The sequence below is a fragment of the Parasteatoda tepidariorum genome, chromosome 7 (genome assembly GCF_043381705.1).
Source record: "Parasteatoda tepidariorum isolate YZ-2023 chromosome 7, CAS_Ptep_4.0, whole genome shotgun sequence".
NCBI classification, from domain to species: domain Eukaryota; kingdom Metazoa; phylum Arthropoda; class Arachnida; order Araneae; family Theridiidae; genus Parasteatoda; species Parasteatoda tepidariorum.
Window position 1 is genome coordinate 17399236 of NC_092210.1, and position 21394 is coordinate 17420629.

The 21394-nt window shown below is 29.6% G+C and overlaps 1 protein-coding gene across 2 annotated transcripts in view; it reads left to right on the plus strand.

Moving 5' to 3' along the window:
• Positions 1-4127: 4127 nt before the first annotated feature.
• LOC107449731 (forkhead box protein K1) overlaps positions 4128-21394 on the plus strand; it is a 31547-nt gene continuing 14280 nt past the window's right edge. Inside the window, exons 1-4 of one of the 2 annotated variants that reach the window (XM_016065358.4) lie at positions 4128-4803; positions 9900-10079; positions 13703-14072; positions 19941-20134. In XM_016065358.4, coding sequence (XP_015920844.1) covers positions 4445-4803; positions 9900-10079; positions 13703-14072; positions 19941-20134 — 1103 coding nt within the window. In that variant the 5' untranslated portion in view covers positions 4128-4444. The remainder of the gene's footprint in view (positions 4804-9899; positions 10080-13702; positions 14073-19940; positions 20135-21394) is intronic. The other variant, XM_071183120.1, reaches the window with a different exon arrangement.

Sequence of the window (21394 nt, forward strand, 5' to 3'; positions counted from 1 at the left end):
CTGGACTTACAAGGGTGGACGTAACATTACATCCTTTGACTGGTATCGACTGGAAACAACCAGATGGAATTTATCCTCTCAGAAGAGTGTTAAAAACAATTACAACAAGCAGAAAAATAAGCGACTAGAATAAATAAGTTGGTTGCGACTTTTTAAAAAAATACTTGGAATTTTAGCAGGGAAAAAGTATTTATAGGGGGTTCTGGGTTCAGAAAATTATGAATTCTAGTCATAATTTTAACAATGAGAATTTTTTTTAAATCTTAATTCATGAAACTTTAATACTAGCATATTAAAATATAAATAAATAAAACACACCAAAATTATAAACCACGTTATTTTATGAAATTAAAATATTTCTGTATCATAACTGTTAATTCTGATTGCAATTCTTAGACACAGGCTTGGTCTGTTCTTTGATAATAAAATATTTACAGGTAAATGATCAAAAAAAAAATTTTTTTTGAAGATTACTTTTTTTAATTATGAGTATAGAATTTAATTGTTATACAAATATGTTTTGAATTATGAGTAAGACTTAATTGACAATATACAAGAATTGTAGAAAATTAAAATGCATCATTTTTTGTATAATAATTAAAAAGAGGTAGATGTAGAATGCTATTGGTTCATACGTTCATGATTGTCTTTATATATTTCCTTTATAAAGTCGGGTTTCTACCGAAGAAAGGCGATTTTTTAGGGTTCCATAGCCGGAAAAAAAGTGGAAACCGCTGCACCACTCTTTTATCGAGGGCATCTAATCAAATAATTTGCTATAGGTATCTGCTCAGTATTACATATAAAGATTTTATTAAACTTATTACNCGTAGGGACCGAGGGTGTGCGGTATTGGTCCTCGTTAAACTGTGCTACCGTAAAGTGCTCGACTTCGCGCGCAGGTCGTCGGGCTACCGAAGCGGGGGTGCCATCCCTTCCGCAGAGGATCAAAATTGTGATGGCATGTCTTCGGATCATCCTCCGGGATGTTTCCCAGACCGTCGCCAATAGCCCATTGTGCAGCACTAGTGCGACGTAAATTAACAACAACAGCATCATTTTTTGTATAATAATTAAAAAGAGGTAGGTGTAGAATGTTATTGGTTCATACGTTCATGATTGTCTTTATATATTTCCTTTATAAAGTCGGGTTTCTACCGAAGAAAGGCGATTTTTTAGGGTTCCATAGCCGAAAAAAAAGTGGAAACCGCTGCACCACTCTCTTATCGAGGGCATCTAATCAAATAATTTGCTATAGGTATCTGCTTCTACATATAAAGATTTTATTACGCAACTTTTCATTCTCCACAAAGTATAACATGAGGCTTACAGGCAAAGTACAATTGTAAATTAAAAAGAAAAAGAACAAAATTAAAAGTTTTAAGTTGTAAACAAAATTGCGTAAAATATTTAGATTTTCAGTGCACTTAACAAAGACAAAACAGTTGGCCCCAAAAATACCCGAGTGTCTCATTTCTTTTTTAACCTTTCTCTTTAACTTGATACTTGAATATAAATTACAATAAAATATAATGTGCTCTACAGTTTCAACATCCAGACCACTATAACAAAAATAACAATTCCCTAAGTTGAACCTAAAAAAGTGTAGTTGATAAAATTTTCATGTCCTGTAAAAATCAGTTAATTTAAAGTCAGTTGAAAATTTCCTGCACTTCCGCTAAAAAATAGTTGGAAAAAATCTTTTAGTCCACACAACTTTTGATGGAGCTAAGAATTCAGTGTTCCAGTCTAAATCAGTTTCTTCCCTAACTATATATTTCCAAGGTGACAATGGGACAGAAAACAAAAGATTAATATCTAGGCCAATCGCGTCTTTGGCCGACTGATCCTCTCTATCATTGCCGAGATCACCGCTATGGTCCCGAATATACGAAAAATGCTGCAACACTATCGAGGGCGTACACAATGGACTGAATTTCCACAAAGCTTATCTACAGAAACTGTGTTACGCAAAAGATGAAGTGAGAAAAGTGAATCTGTACAGATAAGATACCTGAGGTTCTTTTCCGCTGAAGAGAGTCTTTAATCTTTTTCACGGCAAGATTTATGCACAGCAGTTCAGCTTGAAAAACAGAGCATTCGTGTCTTAACCGATATTGGAAAGTAACTTTTTCAACTCCGCTTTCATCACAAGCAAGTCCAAATCTTCCATCCAATTTACTTTCATCTGTGAAACAAGTGATTTATACTTCAGAAAGACAAGACTTTACAAGCGTAAGTAATAAGCGTGATAGGATTCCTACAGAAAGGGTGAGGCAATCATGTAACAGGAAGATTGGTGTGCCAAAGCAAGTACTCAAGTGAGCCATCTTCAGGTTAAGAATGCATTCTTAACCTCAAAATTATTCAAAATAATTAAGGCAATAGGTGATCAGAAATAGCAAACACTACTTCATAACTAATAGTCCTGTACCCTTTAATGACACAAAGCAGAAATCTTTTATGTTTTTCTAAGAAGTCTACAGTTTTTTTTTTCTTAAGGAAGAACCCCAAGAACTCGATGCATAAGATAATGGAGATGGTATTAATGAGGTATATTTTTAATAGATATATTTTACCAACTAAATCATTATGGTAAAAAAAATCTTTAATTTTTTGAATGAATTTTAAATTTTGATAAGTTTATAAATAACTCAAATTTATTTCAAAACATATTTTTCTGTGTGGAGTTGTATTTACAATATTTGTACTTGTAATATTTGCAATATTGGGGATGTACAATATTTAGAAATTTAATTCATATTGATATCATGCATGAATATTCAAACTTTTAGTTTTTCCGATAAACTATTATTATTTAAAACAAGGAGAAACTGACTTAATTGAAAAACACTAGCAAAATTTTATTTGGCTAAGAAGTGCCTATTTCTAATCATAGAATTGTATGTTGGATTTTTATCCCATTTTCACAATGAAAAAAAAAAAAGAAAAAGAAAATTAATATTGTTTTTCTTAACTTTCTTTGTGTTTTCTTGTATATATATATATATATAAGCTATAGTTTTAACATATACTGCAAAGAGAAATTGAGGCATTGATTTCAAATGATGAGGAATTGGATAAAAATTTCCGATTTCGTGTCATTCGATTAAAGAATTCATAGTGGAGCTGTCCAGACAGTGCAACAATCGTTGAAACTTTAATTTAATGTTAAATACAGCTTGTGATAACAAATATTTTCTTCATTATGTGGAAATTCTTATACATAAGTTTCATGTTTACCTCTAAAATGTGTTATTAATCATAATTATGATTAATAACACCTCATTTAAATGAGGAGCTTGTAAAACTAAAATGTAGGGCTATCCGTTTGAAATGGGACATTATGTAATCGAATCTTGACTGATGAAGCAGTGGTAGTAAATTTGAGAGGAACCAAGTAATAAAAAAAATTATTCATATGTATAACATAAGACACAAGTGGATGGTTCCCGACGAGGACAGAGAAGGTCATAGGTTCGTACCCCAAAGTCACTGAAAAGCTTCATCCCTTACAAATATCAAATAAGTGCTAAATTGACGAAAACTGAGTTTAAAGCTGTTCTTCTACCTTTTTTTTAGTAGCAAAGCCAACGGTAAAGTGATAAATATTTATTTTACTGCCTTAAGTTCGAGTTGAATCGAGGATCATATTCGCTAAGTTTGAGAAGATGTCCGCATTTTGATTTAATACTGTTTTGATGCAAGGCAGATTTCAAAATATCATTTCAATTACATAATAATATTATATAGAGAGCTAAGAAGAAAAATAAAAGCAATAATTTGTTTCAGATGCAAAATCAATCAAGAAAATCAAATTAGAACAGCTTGGTTGGTTAAATACGCATTTGCGTCAAAAATTTCCGAAAGTGACTCACATATTGTCACGAATCAATCGAATAGAAAATTTATTAATATTTAATCTGCATTATCCGAGAGGATATTTTGATTTCTCTATTCAAAATGACACGAAAAGTTCGCTAAACCATCGGTGTTTTAGTTCCGTTTTATTTTAACGAATGAATCACTGAAGTAAAACTAAAATTTCAACTGAAAACTAAAAAACAAAAGGTGCGTTACATAAATTTAGCATAAGAACTTGAAAGAATATTGATTTTAAGAGGAACAGATAGCTCAAAGTAAAAATTTCTTTTGACCATTTCCATTTATTTCAGATGAGATCATATAAATGTTTACATTTTTCACAGACTTTTCTGTTTACATTCAAAATGTTTTGACATGCGCACGAGGCCCGACATTGTTTACCAGGGTGAAGCATTCCTTTCCGCTCATCTAGACTGTCCAATGAGATACCGCTTTCGTCTGTGATGCGACTATCCGCATCGTAATAATACTGGTATTCATTGATTGTGTTTGTGTGTTCACGGTAGTTACGGCTTTCAAGTCCACGCGCTGAAGCAGCCATTTTGGACGATTGTTTATTATGGCGAGCTCTCAGAAAGAAGTGGATAGTGATGCATGGGCTCTTTTAGCTTTAAAATCAGCTCCTGCTAGTCCATCTAAAGTTCAATGGAGTCCAGAACCAAAAGCGGCAGCTATAGCAAGATTAGAAGGACGAGAATTCGAATATATGATCCGGCAGAATCGTATTACTATTGGACGTAATAGCAGAGTCGGAGATGTAGATGTAAACATGGGTCATTCGAGTTTCATATCAAGAAAACATTTGGAAGTAACTTTCGAAAGTCCGCATTTCTACATGTCATGCAATGGAAAAAATGGTGTATTTGTTGATGGCGTATTTCAAAGGAAAGGTGCTCCCCCTCTCCAGCTTCCAAAACAGTAAGTACATTTAAGCCTAAAACGTGTTTTGTTTTGAACCACGTTTTCAAAATATTGTTGATCTTTGTTTGTTTACATTCGTATAAAATCATAATTTCGATATAGCTAATGGATTTAATCTGGTAATTCATCACATACATAAAATAAAACAGTTGATGTAATTTCTGTTGCGCAGTGTTTTGATTTTAATAATGTAAACATTGAGAGTTCTTTCTACCTCATAGGCTTACTGATTCACGCAATATTTGTTTTGTTCTGTGTGTGAGAGCGATAAAGAAGAGTTTGATTTTTACCTATTGTTTTATAATAAGAGCTACTTCCTTTTTTGTTTTTGTTTCCATTATCTTTTGATTTTATATGTGAAGCGGCAAATCAATTTTTGGCGGTGACAGGTCGGTTACGATTTTGTTTATACAAGTATAATATTATGGTGCTACGCAAATTAAATCCGTAAAAGCGTTAGGAATTACAAATAATTTTTTTGGCTGACAGTGACTAAAATTTTCAGTTTCTATTACTGCAATTTGTTTATAGAAAAATAATGCGGTTTTGTTATGCATGTTAACTAGAAACATGATACATAAAGTTGGTATCTGATTTGATAAATCTGGATGTTAGATCTGTTAGTCAATTAAAATTGCTTAGATCATGTATTTGTATCTTTTTAAGCCGCGCATTGCTTTTACAATAACTTTTTATATGTTTTATTTTTTTAATGTGATATCTTAATTTTGCAAATCATGTGATAAATGCTATATATTTGACATAGCCTTTTATTTCAATGTGTTGTATAAATATATATATTTTTAATATTGTTTTGGAATTATCAATTGAAATTTTCTTATTAGTATTGTGAAATGATAGTTTATTCTGATTTTGAATTTCTATTTGGATCCAACAATAACTGTAACTATCAAATAGACTTTCAATTTATTGTGATGTTTTTTCATATTAACTATTGTTCTTATTATTTTTGCAGCTGCACAGTTAATTTATTACTCAGTTACACTGAGTAAAAATACTCACAAAATCTAGTTACCTAGATATTGTTTCTTAATCTTACTAAGTCTAGATATTGATTTTCTTACTTTTTTATTCCTAAACTTGTATATGTACCCTCTTCTGAAATGTGGAGTGATTATTAATGTAGTATATTATGTAAGTTTGCTATGATTAAAAAGCAACAAGAAAGGTCTTATTCTTATTTTATAAAAAATTTTCATGTCATTACTCTTAACAATGTAATGTGATGAGAACTTAAGTGTTTTTTTTAAAAAAGTTATACCTGTTAAACCATTAACTAAATATGACTATCTCCTATGCTGTCGGTTCTTATTATAATCCGAATTAAAGTGGTTTGCACTGTGATATTATATTTGAGATAGGTAAGTTGAAATGTCAAAGATGATTGAAGTTTAAAAAACAACTTGCATATAAATGCTCAACTAATTAAATTGATGTTTAGTTAAGCAGATCCTGTTCAGCTTCACTTTCAAAATGGCATCTATTAAATTTTCTAAAACTTTTGTTCAAAATTCTTTATTTTTGGTTAGAAACTTAATCTCGATGTTTAAAATTTTATATAAAAAACAGTACATGCATTAAATATAAAAGTAACATATGACTCTTTTTCAGAAATATGGATTCTAAATTTCCAACCCTTTTGCATAAATTGAAGGTTGCGTAATTAGATGTAGGGATTAAATTGAAGCTTCATTTTGAATTAAAGGCTTTCAAACTGTGGCTTTTTTTAATTTTTATTTTCTACGGTGGAAGTGAGGTGTTAATAGAAAAGCTTTTAATTTTAGAATAAGCACCCTCAGAAAATAAATAGTAAGCTAACATGTAATAATGCAGAGACATTAAGATGCTCTGTGTGGCAGAGATAGCCCGGCAGAAGAAAATTATGTTGAGATGCCTGACACTCGAACACAAGAACTTAAGGCTAATACACCTACATTATCTGAATTGGAGGATGTTCTTAAGAAACTGAACAGAAATAGAACATGTTACAGGGGTCTGTCCAGGTTGAATTTACTACCGCTTAGCGGTACCTTCACAAATTCAACTTTAGGAAAAACGGTAGTTTCACAAATTCAACTTGAGGAAAAACAATAGTTTCACAAAATAATTTTTCTTAAAATTTTATTTTTATATCTATTAAGAAACGATAAGTCCATATTTTTGTGTTGATTTTTAAATATAATTTTTAATTTTTCACAAATTGTGTCTGAATTTTCACATAATAGGTACCTCGCAGAAAAACCTAGACAGACCCCTGCCTTAGCTTTTTAAAGTTGGTGTACTGGAATTGAAAAAAAACTTTTGAAGATCATTAATGATGCATGGAACCAAGAACAAATGCCCATTGAATTGGGAGGATGGATTGATTTTCAGCATCCACAAAAAAAGACAAGCTGGACTATCACAAACCATGGCATTGCACTTCTTAATTTGACATTCAAGATCTTATATTTTATTCATACTGGATTTCGATCGATCCTCCCGTTCCCCCCCCCCTGTTTATAGAAATATCTCTATGTTTAGGGAAATATTTTTTAAAAAGGTACTTGCAATAGGAAAAAAGGTTTTCGGCAATGTGGAAGAAGGTCCGCAGAATTCGGACTGACTTTTGCTTGATGTCGAATATTAATTCAGGACATTTTCTGTTATGAGCAAACTTTTTAGAATGATTTCTTGAAAATGGCTAAATCTGCCTCTTACATTAAAAACAATTCATCTACATTTTTGAATCTGTATATCTTATGTGCTGGTGTGATGTACCTATTACAATCAGGAATTTTTCATTGAATGATTTAATAAAAAGAAAGCTTTATTTGTACTATTTTCCAACTGCTTTGTTTTGGTATTTATAATTAAGAAATAATAAATATTTATTTAATTGTGTAAAAGTACAGAGTTCGTTAAGTAATTCAAAATTTTATGTAACATTTCTTTTTGGTATTGTATTTATGCTTTGTTTTATACATTTTTAAAAAATATCCGAAATTCCCTACATATTATATGATAACAGTATGCTTTTTCTCTTGTATAATTTCGGTTTGTTTCTGGATTCTACTGGAATTTTTCTCCTTCATGTTGATAGCTATGCATTTACTTAAACAAATTTTTGAGAGGACAAAGGAATATGGAAGAGACACTTTTCTCTTTGTAGACTTTAACATGGCTTATAGCGTTCTTAAAAAGTGCTTAAAGGTGCTTATTTTCGTGTTTTAAAAGCCCTTAAAGGTGCTTTTTTCATTGGGTCTATGTAGATTTTAACCACATATTATGCAAAAGTTTGCTTTTCACATTGTTCTATTCAAAGTTTTCACTATACGTTCACCCACAATCTATTTTGGCATACCGTCCGTCCATAGCGCATCAAAGCGCCAATCATTGTACATGTTTGATGAAATACTTGCGAGTCCGCATGTTCGTCAACTGAGCAGGGTTCGGTGAGATTATTGCGTTCTCATGTGCAGCCCTGCTGCATTTTGCAGGATGTTCTCAATTTCAGGCTTCATTTTCCACCCTCTGATATCAAACCGAAAAATCTCTTGATCATTTTATAATGGCTAATATAATCAAGAAGAGAGTTTATTTGTCAGAAACTAGTTATTTTATCAGGATCATGTAAAGTCTTCGAAAATTATTTTGTATTTTGTTAATGTATATAGTGCTTAAAAATATTTTTTGAGTGCTTTAAAAGGTGCTTATTTTTTGGTGATAAATTTGGCTACGCACCCTTGTTTAAGACAGCCTATGACTATCAACATTAATAAGTTTCTGGAGGCGACATGTGAATTTGGAATTCCGCCGAAACTTATCTGGCCAGAATGACGAAGTGTTAAATGTCCAACTAAGCCTATGTGTATGCCTCAGGAGTATCCAATATTGAGAGAGATCTCAAACAAGGAGATTCTATATCAAGCATCTTATTAACATTCCTTTGAAAAAGTTATAAGAGATTCGGGGATCAACGCTAGGAACACCATTCTGCAAAGATCTATACAATTACTGACTTCTACAGATGACATTATATAGGATAGAAAGCAGGGCATCTCTTTAATACACAAGCATATGTTCTATAGTTTTTTTTCCAGACATATTTACAATGTTGTTAGGATTTTTTTTTGTTGTTAAAGAAAGTCACTATTTAATAAAAAGGTAATTTCTGTTATGTTAAATATTCACAAATAACTTTATATTTCAATTTATTTATAAGTTTGAATTCTTGAAGATTTAGTTTTATAGATTATACAATACAATACTGTTTCAATATATGTTGGTTTCCATTACTTTTTTAATTCATTTGTTAGTTAATTTAATAATTGTGTGAAATCAAATTTATTTACTTTTTTTGTAAATTTAGAAATTATGATAAAATTTTAATAGGTGACTTTATTTAAAAAATACTTTGAAAAAGATTTATTAAAAAAAAATATGTTGTATTTTTTGGAGAAATTGCAACCTAAAAGAACTCTATTTTAGGGAAATATTAAGCTCTCAGAATTTTCTGCTTGTCTTAGAATTGGAATGGTAGTTAAACTTATTACAGTAGGGAACCGATTATCCGGAACGATCGGGACCATCGCTATTCCGGATAACTGATTTTTCCGGTTTTCTGAATCGCTACAAAAAGCAGTTTTCTTTTATTGTTAAACCCAACTAAAAAAAAAAATATTTGGAAATAATCTTGAAAAAACGAAGTAATACACTAATGATTATTTCCAAAATGATGGTAAGGTAAACATCTTTCAAAAAAGAAAGGAAAATCCTAAAATCTTACCAGGAAAAAAAATTTTTTTTTTAAAAAATGGCGGAAAAATTTATCGAATTTCGTTCCGGTTTTTTGGTTTTCCGGTTTACTGATTTCCGGATAACGGGTTCTGTACTGTACTATTATTTTTCCTAACTTTTCGAACCTGGCTCTTATTCTGTTTCACAGTTGTACCAGTCATAAGGTAAAGGAAAGGTAATTTTAGTTATTCGTAAAATGATGTAAAGTTTGTGCAATAAAGTCTTACAATCTAGTTGAAAATTGAAAGCTATTCAAATTTTCATTTAACATTAACTGAAATTTATTTTTCCAGGTGTGTTTTCCGATTTCCTAGCACAAGTATCAAAATAATGTTTCAGTCATTAATTGATGAAAATAATCCTCCAGTTCATGGAACAGATTCTCCATGCAAATCAATGGCTCCTCTTCGCATAAGTATTCCAGAACATGAAGGGAATAGTTCGAGTCCACCATCTCCCACTGGCACAATTAGGTATTATGACGTAGTTGATACTGAAATGGCTCTCGCTTGCTTCAATTATTTGATTGCTATCTTATCAATTTACCTGTATACAGTGTGACCTAAAATGTAAGTGAAAAATCATATGGAAACATGGAGTTATATCCTGAGCTGATATATGAAATTTTTGATTATGGATACTATGCAACAAAGCATGAAAATTTAGTTTTATAAGTATTTGCCAAACTGAAATATTTGTTCAGTACTGTTAAAGATTTCTGAAAAAGACTCAGCATTTCTTGTTTTAATTGTTGTCATAAAAATACTGTCTAGTCTAGTAGCTAAGGATTTAGTTGTTTGACTCCCTGTTACCTTGTGATTTTTTTATTTATTATTTTCGTATTGCCTGCTTTGCTGTCATATCCTATCTCATTTTAACTACATTATTTTGAATCAGTATATATTTGTTCTATGTAAATTATATATTCTATGTAAACTTTTATTAGTATGGTAAGTTGTATTGTAAAATATATTATTTCGCGAAAAATAGTTTTTATTAACTTGTTTGTTTCTTACAAGATCAAGTATTATCAGGATAGCCCCAGAAGAGGGTATTTTATCTCGAAAAATCTGGAAAATGTCAAGTAATTTAAAATTTCCAAAATGTGGGGAGAAATAAATTAAATTGAGTTTGAGATACTTGAAAGGGAACAATTTTCCTTTAAATATTTGATTTTCTCTCATAAGTTATGTTGTAAAATGTATTTTGCAAAAATATTTTTTACTAAATTGTTTGTTTTTCACAAAATCAAGTATTAACAGGGTAGCCACTGAACAGGGAATTTTATTTAGAAAAATCGGGAAATTGTCAGGGAATTTCAAATGCCCACATGTCATGAAAAATGAATTAATTTGAGTTAGAGATATTAAGGTTGACATGTTTCCTTAAAATATTTGATTTATCATAAGTTTCTTTAAAAAAATGTTTGTTTTCCATTTTTAAAACAAATAAATAGAAGCATTTTGTAATGTTTATTTTTTTTTATTTAAGAGTGAGGTATGTATAACTGAATAATAATAACAAAATTTATGGAACCCTTTAAAAAAATCAGGGAAATTGGATAAAATCAGTTTGATAAAAATCAGAGAATTTTTTTCCGAACTATTTGGACATCTTGATTTGACTTTTTAAAAACAAAATCAATTGTTTTTGCTCCAAAAATGATAACAATTAGTAGATAAAATGTGATCTGGAATCAGGGTTCTCACTGCTGATTATCATTGTGCCAAATCAGGACAAAACTACTCACTTGAAGCTGAAAAGAACAACCCTATTTGTTAAATTACAAGAGCTGAGATGGCATTTTTTCTTCTCGTTTTTGAAGGAATCTGAAAGAGATTTGATTTTCTTTAAGGAGATGATTTGCAACAAATGCATTTAACAGTATGCGATGCAACATGTGCACTAAAGTGCAATCATGCTTTTACGTTTATCAATATGCTGGAAATAGTTTAGTGTTACGATTCCTCTTTACGCGATTTTAATTTGCTGACATTATTTTCATTTGGCTAATGTTTTTTTCCTGCAGATAAGCTGAATTGTTAAGGTGTTTCAGAATCTATTAAATATACTACCTTGAAATATGTTGGCATTTTCTTGAAACACCTGGAAAAGTCGTAAGTTGCATTTCTTGAATGTAGTGCGAATTTAAGTACTTTCAGAGTTCTTTTGGCCAGTGAGAACAAGAAAAACCTGCAGAGACTGAAAGTTTGGCACTAAAGCTCGGGGAAAATTTCATTTTTTTTAAAAGAAAAACCTGGAAAATTCCTAATAACATGCGTGGGAAATGACGGATTTTAGAATTTGGAGAAAAAGTAATCAGTCTTTGTGAATTAAGTTTATTATTCTAATATTGAATATTATTTTTCTTTGAAAAAATTTCACTTTCCAGCATGGTTTTTATGTAATATATTCCTTTAGTGATACAATTGTTTGAAGATGCCTCACAAAAATTAATCTTTGATGTATCAAAAAGTGGGGTTTTTTAATGGAAAATTGTTACACATAGAAAGTTATTGAAAGTTTCCTGAAATACCTGAAAAATTTTGGTAAATTTATCTTTTAAGCTATTATGCAATGTGCATAGCATTTTTAAAAAGTGCTTAGAGGTGCTTATTTTTTATTTACGTTTTAAAAATCTCTTATAGGTGCTTTTTTCATTGGGCTTATTTGTAAAAAGTGCTTAATTTTCTCCTTTTTAAAAGGAGATTTATCTTTACGGTTACAAGTGACAATTGTGGCCATAATTTATGAAAAAAACACAATATTTCCTTCAATATTTATCAGAAACTAGTTATTTTATCATGATTAGAAATTTTTTTTGCATTTTGTTGTATAATAATGGATATTTTATGTATATAAATGAAGAACTTTAAACAATCTAAAGAAATTTTTATTACTGCTCTTATTATGATTTGTTTTTGAAACAGTGATTTAAAATATTTTTAGAGTGTTTAAACGGTGCTTATTTTCTGTGGAAAATTTCGTTTTGCATCCTGTCATGTATTAAACATTAAACATTGTTCTTGGCATTAACTAGTAATTAATAGGTCAGTAGGAAAACCATAAAATTGTTTTGTTAACACATTCACTGCCACTAAAAATGATATTTCCATCCTCAGAAGCCGGATTACAAAACAGGGTTTTAATGGTTTAAATGTTCCTTATATTTTACTAGGAAAACCAGAAAAACAAAGAAACATTATTTTCCTGTTTAGAGAGCGTTTCCCCCCCACGCCCTGGAGCGTTAGTGGCACACAGCCTCAACTTGTCTTTGTGAGTGCCACTGACGCTCCAGCACGTCTGATCAATATTCTCAGAAATTACTGGCATANTGGAAAATTTCGTTTTGCATCCTGTCATGTATTAAGCATTGTTCTTGGCATTAACTAGTAATTAATAGGTCAGTAGGAAAACCATAAAATTGCTTTAACACATTCACTGCCACTAAAAATGATATTTCCATCCTCAGAAGCTGGATTACAAAACAGGGTTTTAATGGTTTAAATGTTCCTTATATTTTACTAGGAAAACCATAAAAACAAAGAAACATTATTTTCCTGTTTAGAGAGCGTTTTCCCCCCCGACGCTCTGGAGCGTTAGTGGCACACAGTCTCAACTTGTCGTCGTGAGTGCCACTGACGCTCCAGCACGTCTGATCAATATTCTCAGAAATTACTGGTATATTGCCTAAAATAGCAGCTTAAAGGGAATAAAACAGAATACCATTCAAGTATATGTAGTACCATTTATGAAACAATACTGAAAATATTTACAAATAATAAGCACAATATACAGATATTGGCAGTCACGCAAATAAAAAAAATTCAAGCGAAAATTTTGAAAACCAACCACAAAAAATAAAAAAATAATGCTTCACTACGTGCCGAAACAACCTCTCCTTTCAACTTCCAAAGCGACACTAAACACAGAGCATATAACTTATCATAGTTGATCGAGCATACCAGGAGGTGCTGACGCTGTAGTGCGTCGGTGGCAGCGAACGTGTTAAAGTATAGTTACATTAATAAAAGACCACTGTATTTGTATTATCTATTTTTAAAACACTTTTGTAACTGAATCATTTTCTATTTAGTGCTGCCAATTCTTGTCCTACAAGTCCACGGGGTGGATCTCGTCGCACCTTCGGCAATGATTTGCAGATTGCTGCTGTCTATGCTGTTGCTGCTTCCTCTTCAGAAGAAAAGAAAGTGAAAGTAGAGTCTGTGCCTCCCTCGAACATTGTTGCGCATATTCCCAACCCACAAGTGTCTTTAGTTACAGAAACTGTTGTGACTTCAGAACCTGTTGGAGCCAGAGATGATCAGAAACCCCCATTTTCCTATGCCCAGTTGATTGTGCAAGCTATATCTTCTGCCCAAGACCGACAATTGACTCTAAATGAAATATATTCTTACATAACGAAAAATTACCCTTTCTACAGAACTGCTGATCGTGGATGGCAGGTAAACATTTACTTTCACAAAAGAGATATCAGAGTGATTCAATAGTTGTAATTTATCATGTGTAGAGGTGTAAATTTTTTATATTAAAGGTAATTTCCTTTCTATTATATTTTTTTTCATGCGGACACTAAAATGTTCATTTTTTTTTATTCCTGTGGTGATTGTATTCTAGGTGAGCCCTGGAATTCTGTTTTTTTTTTTATCGTCCTTCTTAGTTTAAAACCTAAAAGCATGCGATTTTTTCTACAATGTTGCGGAATTCTTTGTATCTCAGCAGCATTTACATACATGTGATCCTTCCTCTGTCGGCATAAATTCGCCAATTGGTTTCTTTTGGTTTTGCGGATTTTCGTTATTTTGAATATTTGAAACCGCGCCAGAATTTGCTAATATCATGATTTTTATTCACATGATTTTTGATATCAAACCAGGGTTAATTGGTTTAAACCAAATGCGTTTTTTTTTATTTTTAAAAACTAAACTTTTTTTTAGTAAAATGTAATTTTATTTAAATAAATAGTTTAAGTTAGGAAACAAATGAAATAATATTAAATTTTCTCATAAAAATTCTCCTTTAAGTTCAGGAAATCTGTTTTTTTTTTCTTTCCATAAATAAACATAAATATATAATTTTTTAAATGTTTAGATATCATAGTTTTCCTACAAATATATCAATAATAAATTGATGTGTGTGAAAATCTAACAAACAGCATCACCAAATTAATTTTCTGATATTGATAAGATCCTATAAAAAATTAGAAAAACTTCTTTATTTATCTTGTTAAAGACGCTTATGCTTGTTACGATCAAAAGCATAAATGGAAATGAAGTATAGTGCAGCTTTGAGGGGAACTCCTCCAGACTGAAAGCCTGGGGCTGCCTGCTGCTATGGTAATAAGCGAGAGCACATTTTTAACGGGAGTGAAATGGAGGAAAGAAGGTGTCTATTGGTTTACTCACGACGATCTACGCTAAGATTAAGGCAAAACTATTCACCCCGCACCCCTATTCGAAGTCACCTTTCCTCATAACTATAGTACCCGCCATGGCGCGAGACAGGTGTCTGGAGGAGTTCTCCTGAAAGCCGCACTATAATTGTGTAAGTTATTTACTTTTCTGTTCATGTTTTGAATTTTCTTCTGTTATCAGTGTAGGCAAAATTGTATTAATATGATTTATTCATTTTTTTAATATTTTTAAAATATTTTTTTAATATTTAAAATAAATTTTTTATATTTAAAAACAACTCTGGCAAAAAATATCCAGAATTCATTAGAATTAGTATGATTTAAATAACTTGTTTTAAATTATGATTAAAATTGCAATTTGAATCATTTTATTTTTTTTTTTAAAAAAAAACCATTAATAAAAAGCTAAATTTTTTTACAAAAAATTCTTAATTTAATTATATAAATATTTTTAAATAATATAATTAATGAATTCATCCTTTAGGGTATGATTCTTTTAAACTTGATTTCAGTGATAATGATGGTATTTTACTAAGAAATAATGTAAGAGGTATGCATGTATAATATATTATAGTCACATGCATATATTCTTTTCATTATTTCATAAAAAAGGCATTGATTTCTTTTTAAAAAAACTATTATTTTGACATACTGATTTTTTTTTAAACTATGTAATTAATAACATTTTGGGTAGGATTTTGTAAAAGTCTTTTTACAATAATGTTATTTACTAAAAAGTAATGAAAAGGATATGTAGTTAAAGTATTATATTTCAGAATAGATTAAAAATAAACTGAAAAAAATTGACTATTTATAGTTTTCCATCAAATGTATGTGAAATAGCTTTTGGCCAAAAAACATATTTCAATTATGCTCATTGAATTTTAATGCAGAATTATTTAAATGCAGCTCGTATATGTAGCACCTGTATATCAAGACTTGTGCTACCCAAAATAACTTTTTTTTTTCTTTCAACAATGGTGTCTAAGCTAAACTAATTTAATCTTCATTAGTTATCTATTTGAAAACTTTTGAATTGAAAAAATATAATTATGACTTTATTTATTAGTTTTTAATAATTAAATAATAATTTTAATAAGAATTAATCTTAATAAGAAATATGCACTTTTTCAGCTGTAATGTTTTTTTTAAGTGTTAAGTATTATCAAAATAATTTATTAGATGCTTTGGTTGGTAATATGTAGAAAAAAAAGATTTAAATTAAATTAAATTTTTTTTAAAAAAGGGAATCATGATTTTTGCCAACCCTGGAAATTCCTTCACAAATATTTATTTTATTTCATTTTACTTAATGCTGCATTATATTTAGCAAATTGCAGGCCTCCCATTGATCTAAAGAAAAGACCATTACCAATGTACCAATTTAGTTTTAAAAAAAGCAATTCATAACAGATAAGTAATTAAGATAAGTAATTAAGAAAAGTAAGTTTAAGATAAGTAATTAAGAAATTTTAATTGTACTTTTGCATTAAAAAATATTCAGTTTCAATTATTAAATATTCTTTCATCCCAATATTTATTAAAAATTTGCAATTGAGTTCATGATTTCACTAATAAATCACTTTAAAATGGGGTTTCAATAATTTTGAAAGAAAAAAACAGTAAATGTGCGTTTTAGCATTTGTATTGTGAAGTAATTTTCTGTACAAATTATTAATTTAAATAAAAAGATATTAAGTGGAAAATCCATGATTGTTTTTGGAACTGCATTAGTATTCATAGAAAATGGAATGTTCTGAATACACACGAAAAACTAACTCTGGACAGCAAACTATGAAATAAATGTCAAATAGTGACAAAATATTTTTTATCAGGGAAAACAAATTTTAGGACAACTACACACTATGATGTTATTAAACTTAAAGCTCAATTATGTTGTATGCTTTATTAAATAGTGTATGCTTTATTTATTATTAAGACTTTTGCTGTTTTATATGCAACCCATGCCATTTGTGTAAAGCAATTTTTGTAATTTGCAAAGCAATTTTTGATTATTATTAATGAAAACTGTTTGTTGCGAACGCGAGGTATCATCGGTTTAATTGATACATACATATTAGCGTTTTATATAATATAGATTACCATAATAAAATATAAATGTTGATTGTTTATTTGCGTTAAAGTTTAATAGTGAAGTTTTAAAAAAGCATACTGAAGGTATTTAGTTCTTTTACTTTTTTTGTTGTTGTTATTTTGTAAGTGTATTTAAAGAGCAAGAGTGAATATTTTGTATTATTTATTGTAAACATTAATAGTTAAATATAACAGTTAAATGCTATAAAATACTTCCAAATGGTTTGGTTAATTTCAGTTAAGGGCTAAAAATATTGTTTTAAAAAATCCAAAATCTTATCTTCCAATCTTATATCAGACATTGTTTTTCTCCTTCATCTAATTTATAAAGTTACATGTCGTAATTTTTTTTCACCTGATTTAAAAAATCTAACATCATAATTTGTTTTTAGCATTTCTGTAACCAAAATCGAAATTCGTATTTATGGGCTTGTATTGTTAAACAATAATTTTTGTATTTATACGTGGTTGAAAAGCATGCATAGTGGTATATGCTCATGTATAGTATGGACGCGATCTAAAAATCATGTATCATAATTAGTATTCTTGAGATTTTAAAATTCAATATCGCAATTCATATTCTCACAATTCTAAAATCCAATCTTGCACTTCTTCTAAAAGCTCATAGTTTTCTTAAATTACTTGCGCTTTAATTCTTTATTTGTAAGTAATTTAATTTTACTTTATTTAGTTACCCTTGATTCTCTGTCTGATTTTTTTTTCTCGTAATTTCTGACACCAAAAAAAAAAGCTTTTTTTTTAAAATTTCTAATAATTGATACTGGTTCTATCCTAAGTTCGAAAATGCGAAATATTTTTGTCAGCAAGCAGTTTTTTGCTTGACCTATTGGCGGTGAAATATGTGAAGTCCCATCCATTGATCTCCTGTTTTTTCTGCAATACATCCAAGTCTTATCTTAAAAAATACGCTGTGATAATGGGGGTGCACAACCTTTTTAAGTGAAGGGTTGCATACATATTTAGTCATATTGCAAATATGATAATTCTTTATCTTAAAAGTGATGTTCTAAGCACTAAATATTTTTCTCAGCTTAGTAACATATTTTCAGAAAATTAAATGCTTTTAATTATTAGAAATTAAAAAATTAAAAAAAACTTATACTTTTTAAGGTTTTTTCTTTTTTTATCAATAATTGATTTATCAATATATATATTTATACATACATACATGTTTGGGAGAAAGAAATGCTATAAACTCTTAACAAGAAAAAAGAACTATTATGTTCACAGAATAAAAGTCTGAAAAAACTAAGTACATATTTTAATGAGTAATATAAATTTGAATATTTTAATTAATAAATATTTTAATTAAAGGAAATTTATAAGGTTTCAGCAAAAATTAAAATGAAACTTATAGTATATATTAAGATACAACATTTATTTGATATTATACTATATTATTACTATTAAGATTGCTTGCATAAACAATAAAATCAGCACAGATAAAGTGCTCTATTAAGTAGTTATTTAAAAGCTTTATTTAAAATTCACAAGTCGTAATAAAATTCAGAATTTTTGTAACCACGTGGGAATGCATCACAAAAACTGTCGAAAAAAATTTATTGAAAAGAACTTGTATTTTAAATGAAATTGGTAAAAGCAAAACGCTTCAAAAATTTATTATTTAAATGTGCGATTTGAAACTCACTTTTGGTAATAATATTGTAGTGAAAATACGGGATTTTCGAAGTTACGTGCTAAAGTGTAGATATAACTGCTTTAAAAAAGTATAATTTAGATTTATGATGAAATTGGCAAAAATGAAGCTCATCAAAACGTGATAAATTAAATGCGTGATCTGTAACACGAGTCGTAATATCATAATAAATTTATCAGGATTTTAAAAGCTGCATGGAAATTTGTAGTTATAAATGCTAAAAAAACAAACAAACACTAGAAACATCACTTGGATTTATAATAAAATCGGCAAAAATACTGGATTTTTTAAAACTATGGAATTTTCTAGTAATAACAGTTGAAAAAGCAATCGAGAAATAAGTTTTACTATAAGTCAAGATTTACAATAAAATTAGTGCAAATTGAGCTCATCAAGGAGTCAAAACTCAACTTTCAGATTCAAAATTTTTTCATTTTTCAAAAGAAGAAATAAATATCTTCAGAAGCTCTCTCTGGCCGCACATCAGCAGTCGGCGGGCTGCAGGTTGTGCACCCATACTGTGATAACATATTTATTAAATGTATTGCATTACAGTGTTTACGTTAAATATCTGCATAAAATAGATATTAAAATTAGGTAAAAAATGTTAGGTTAAAGTTTTTTTCCAACTGAGAGATGATAAATTCACTGTCCTCAGACTCACTCTCTAAATACATAAGGAATTACAAGGTCTGAATACATACTAAGTTTTTCCTCAAATTTTTTGAATATTTAAATTAATTTAAATGTCCTGTATTATGTTATATATGTATGTATGTGTATGTATATATATGACGCCCGGTGGCTGAGCGGTAGAGCTTAGCGCTGTCGTCCCTGGTTCGATCCTCGGGGCCAGGCAAGATTGACTCAGCGTTTCATCCCTTCAGTGGGTCGATAAATGAGTACCAAGCATGCTTGGGAACTAAACACTGGGGGTTCCGCGTTCGGCTGACCACCTGACCGGAACATCTGCTCCTGCACCCCAGAGCCCAAGGTCAAGAAAACTGAGATGGGCACAGTAGGCCATGGCCCTCTAGGGCTGTCACGCCACTGAGTTTAGTTTATGTATATGTATATATTTATAATATATGTGTGTGTAATTCTGATTGAGTATTTCATTAATTTTAGAACTCTATTCGTCATAATTTGTCACTTAATCGACATTTTGTGAAAGTTCCAAGACCTCAAGAAGAACCCGGTAAAGGAAGTTTTTGGAAGATTGACTCTCAGTCAGAATCAAAACTGATCGAACAGGCATTTAGGCGAAGGCGGCAAAGAGGTGTGCCTTGTTTTAGGGCACCTTATGGAGGCCTGTCTTCTAGGTAATTTCTTAGATAAACAATAAAAAATTTCATAAAAAACATATGCACTTAATTTTTGGTTTAAATGAGATGGAAAGAATTTTTGTAAATTGTTATTTGTGTAAATTGTTAAAGCAAAATCTATTTATAAATTTGGATTTTTTTTTTTTTACTGAAACTTTAATATGTTATACATTTTATGTATAATTCTGTTCAGTTGAATGAATGTTCCTTTTTTTTAAAAAATTGCAAAAGATGCAGCTTCTTAAGATGCAAAGAAAGAGAAAATATCTATCTTATATACTATTTCGGGTACCTTATATATATCTCTGTTAATATATTTTTTTGTTACTTCTGGTCTATTTTTATCTTGCATGAAGTTAAGGTGATGTTTTACACTTCATTCTTAGAAACTGATGTTTTCTATTGTAATTAAATATATTGAAGTTTTATCCCTGGAAATATTAAATGGGTAAATTATATTTATTAAATTGGTAAATTATATTTATTAAATTGGTAAATTATATTTATTAGTAATTATGTTTCAAAATAGATTAATAAATAAATAAAAATGCATATATGAGTGATGTTAAATTGTTGAATTATAATTTTCCATTAGCTGTGTGTAAAATAATTTTCTGGGAATTAACATATTTCAATTATACCTATTTAGTTTTATGTTTACATCGACAACATCGGAAGAGTTTCACAACTGTTCTGATTAAATCGTATTTGTTTTTATTTTTTAGCCTTGTTCCAAAAATATGATTTTAGGTCAAAATTTATTATACAATTTAAGGTCAAATATAATAATTTTCGGTATTCTAGTGCCTTTTCACTCCTCATACTGATCCTCTTTCAACCCAGGACAGGACTAAAAACTAGAAGCAGGGAATAGGATTCTTATGCGAGTATCACATATCGCAGAAATCTTATTTATGCAATTTTAATATCAATCATCGATTTTCGGATTTACCTGGTTAAAAAGTTGCATGTTGCAATTCATATTCACTCAATTTAATAAGTACACCATGATTTCTATTCATGCAATTTAAAAATCTTATATCATAATTTGTATTTATGCGTTATTAAAACCCAATATCGCTATTCTCATTCATGAGAGTAAAAATCCATCGTCTCGATTCGTATTTAATCGGTTGTAATATCAAACATCAATTTTCATATTTATATGTGATTTAAAAACTACGTTGCAATTCATATTAACGTGATCTAAAGATTATACATCATATTTAACACGATTTCAAAATTTATTATCACAAT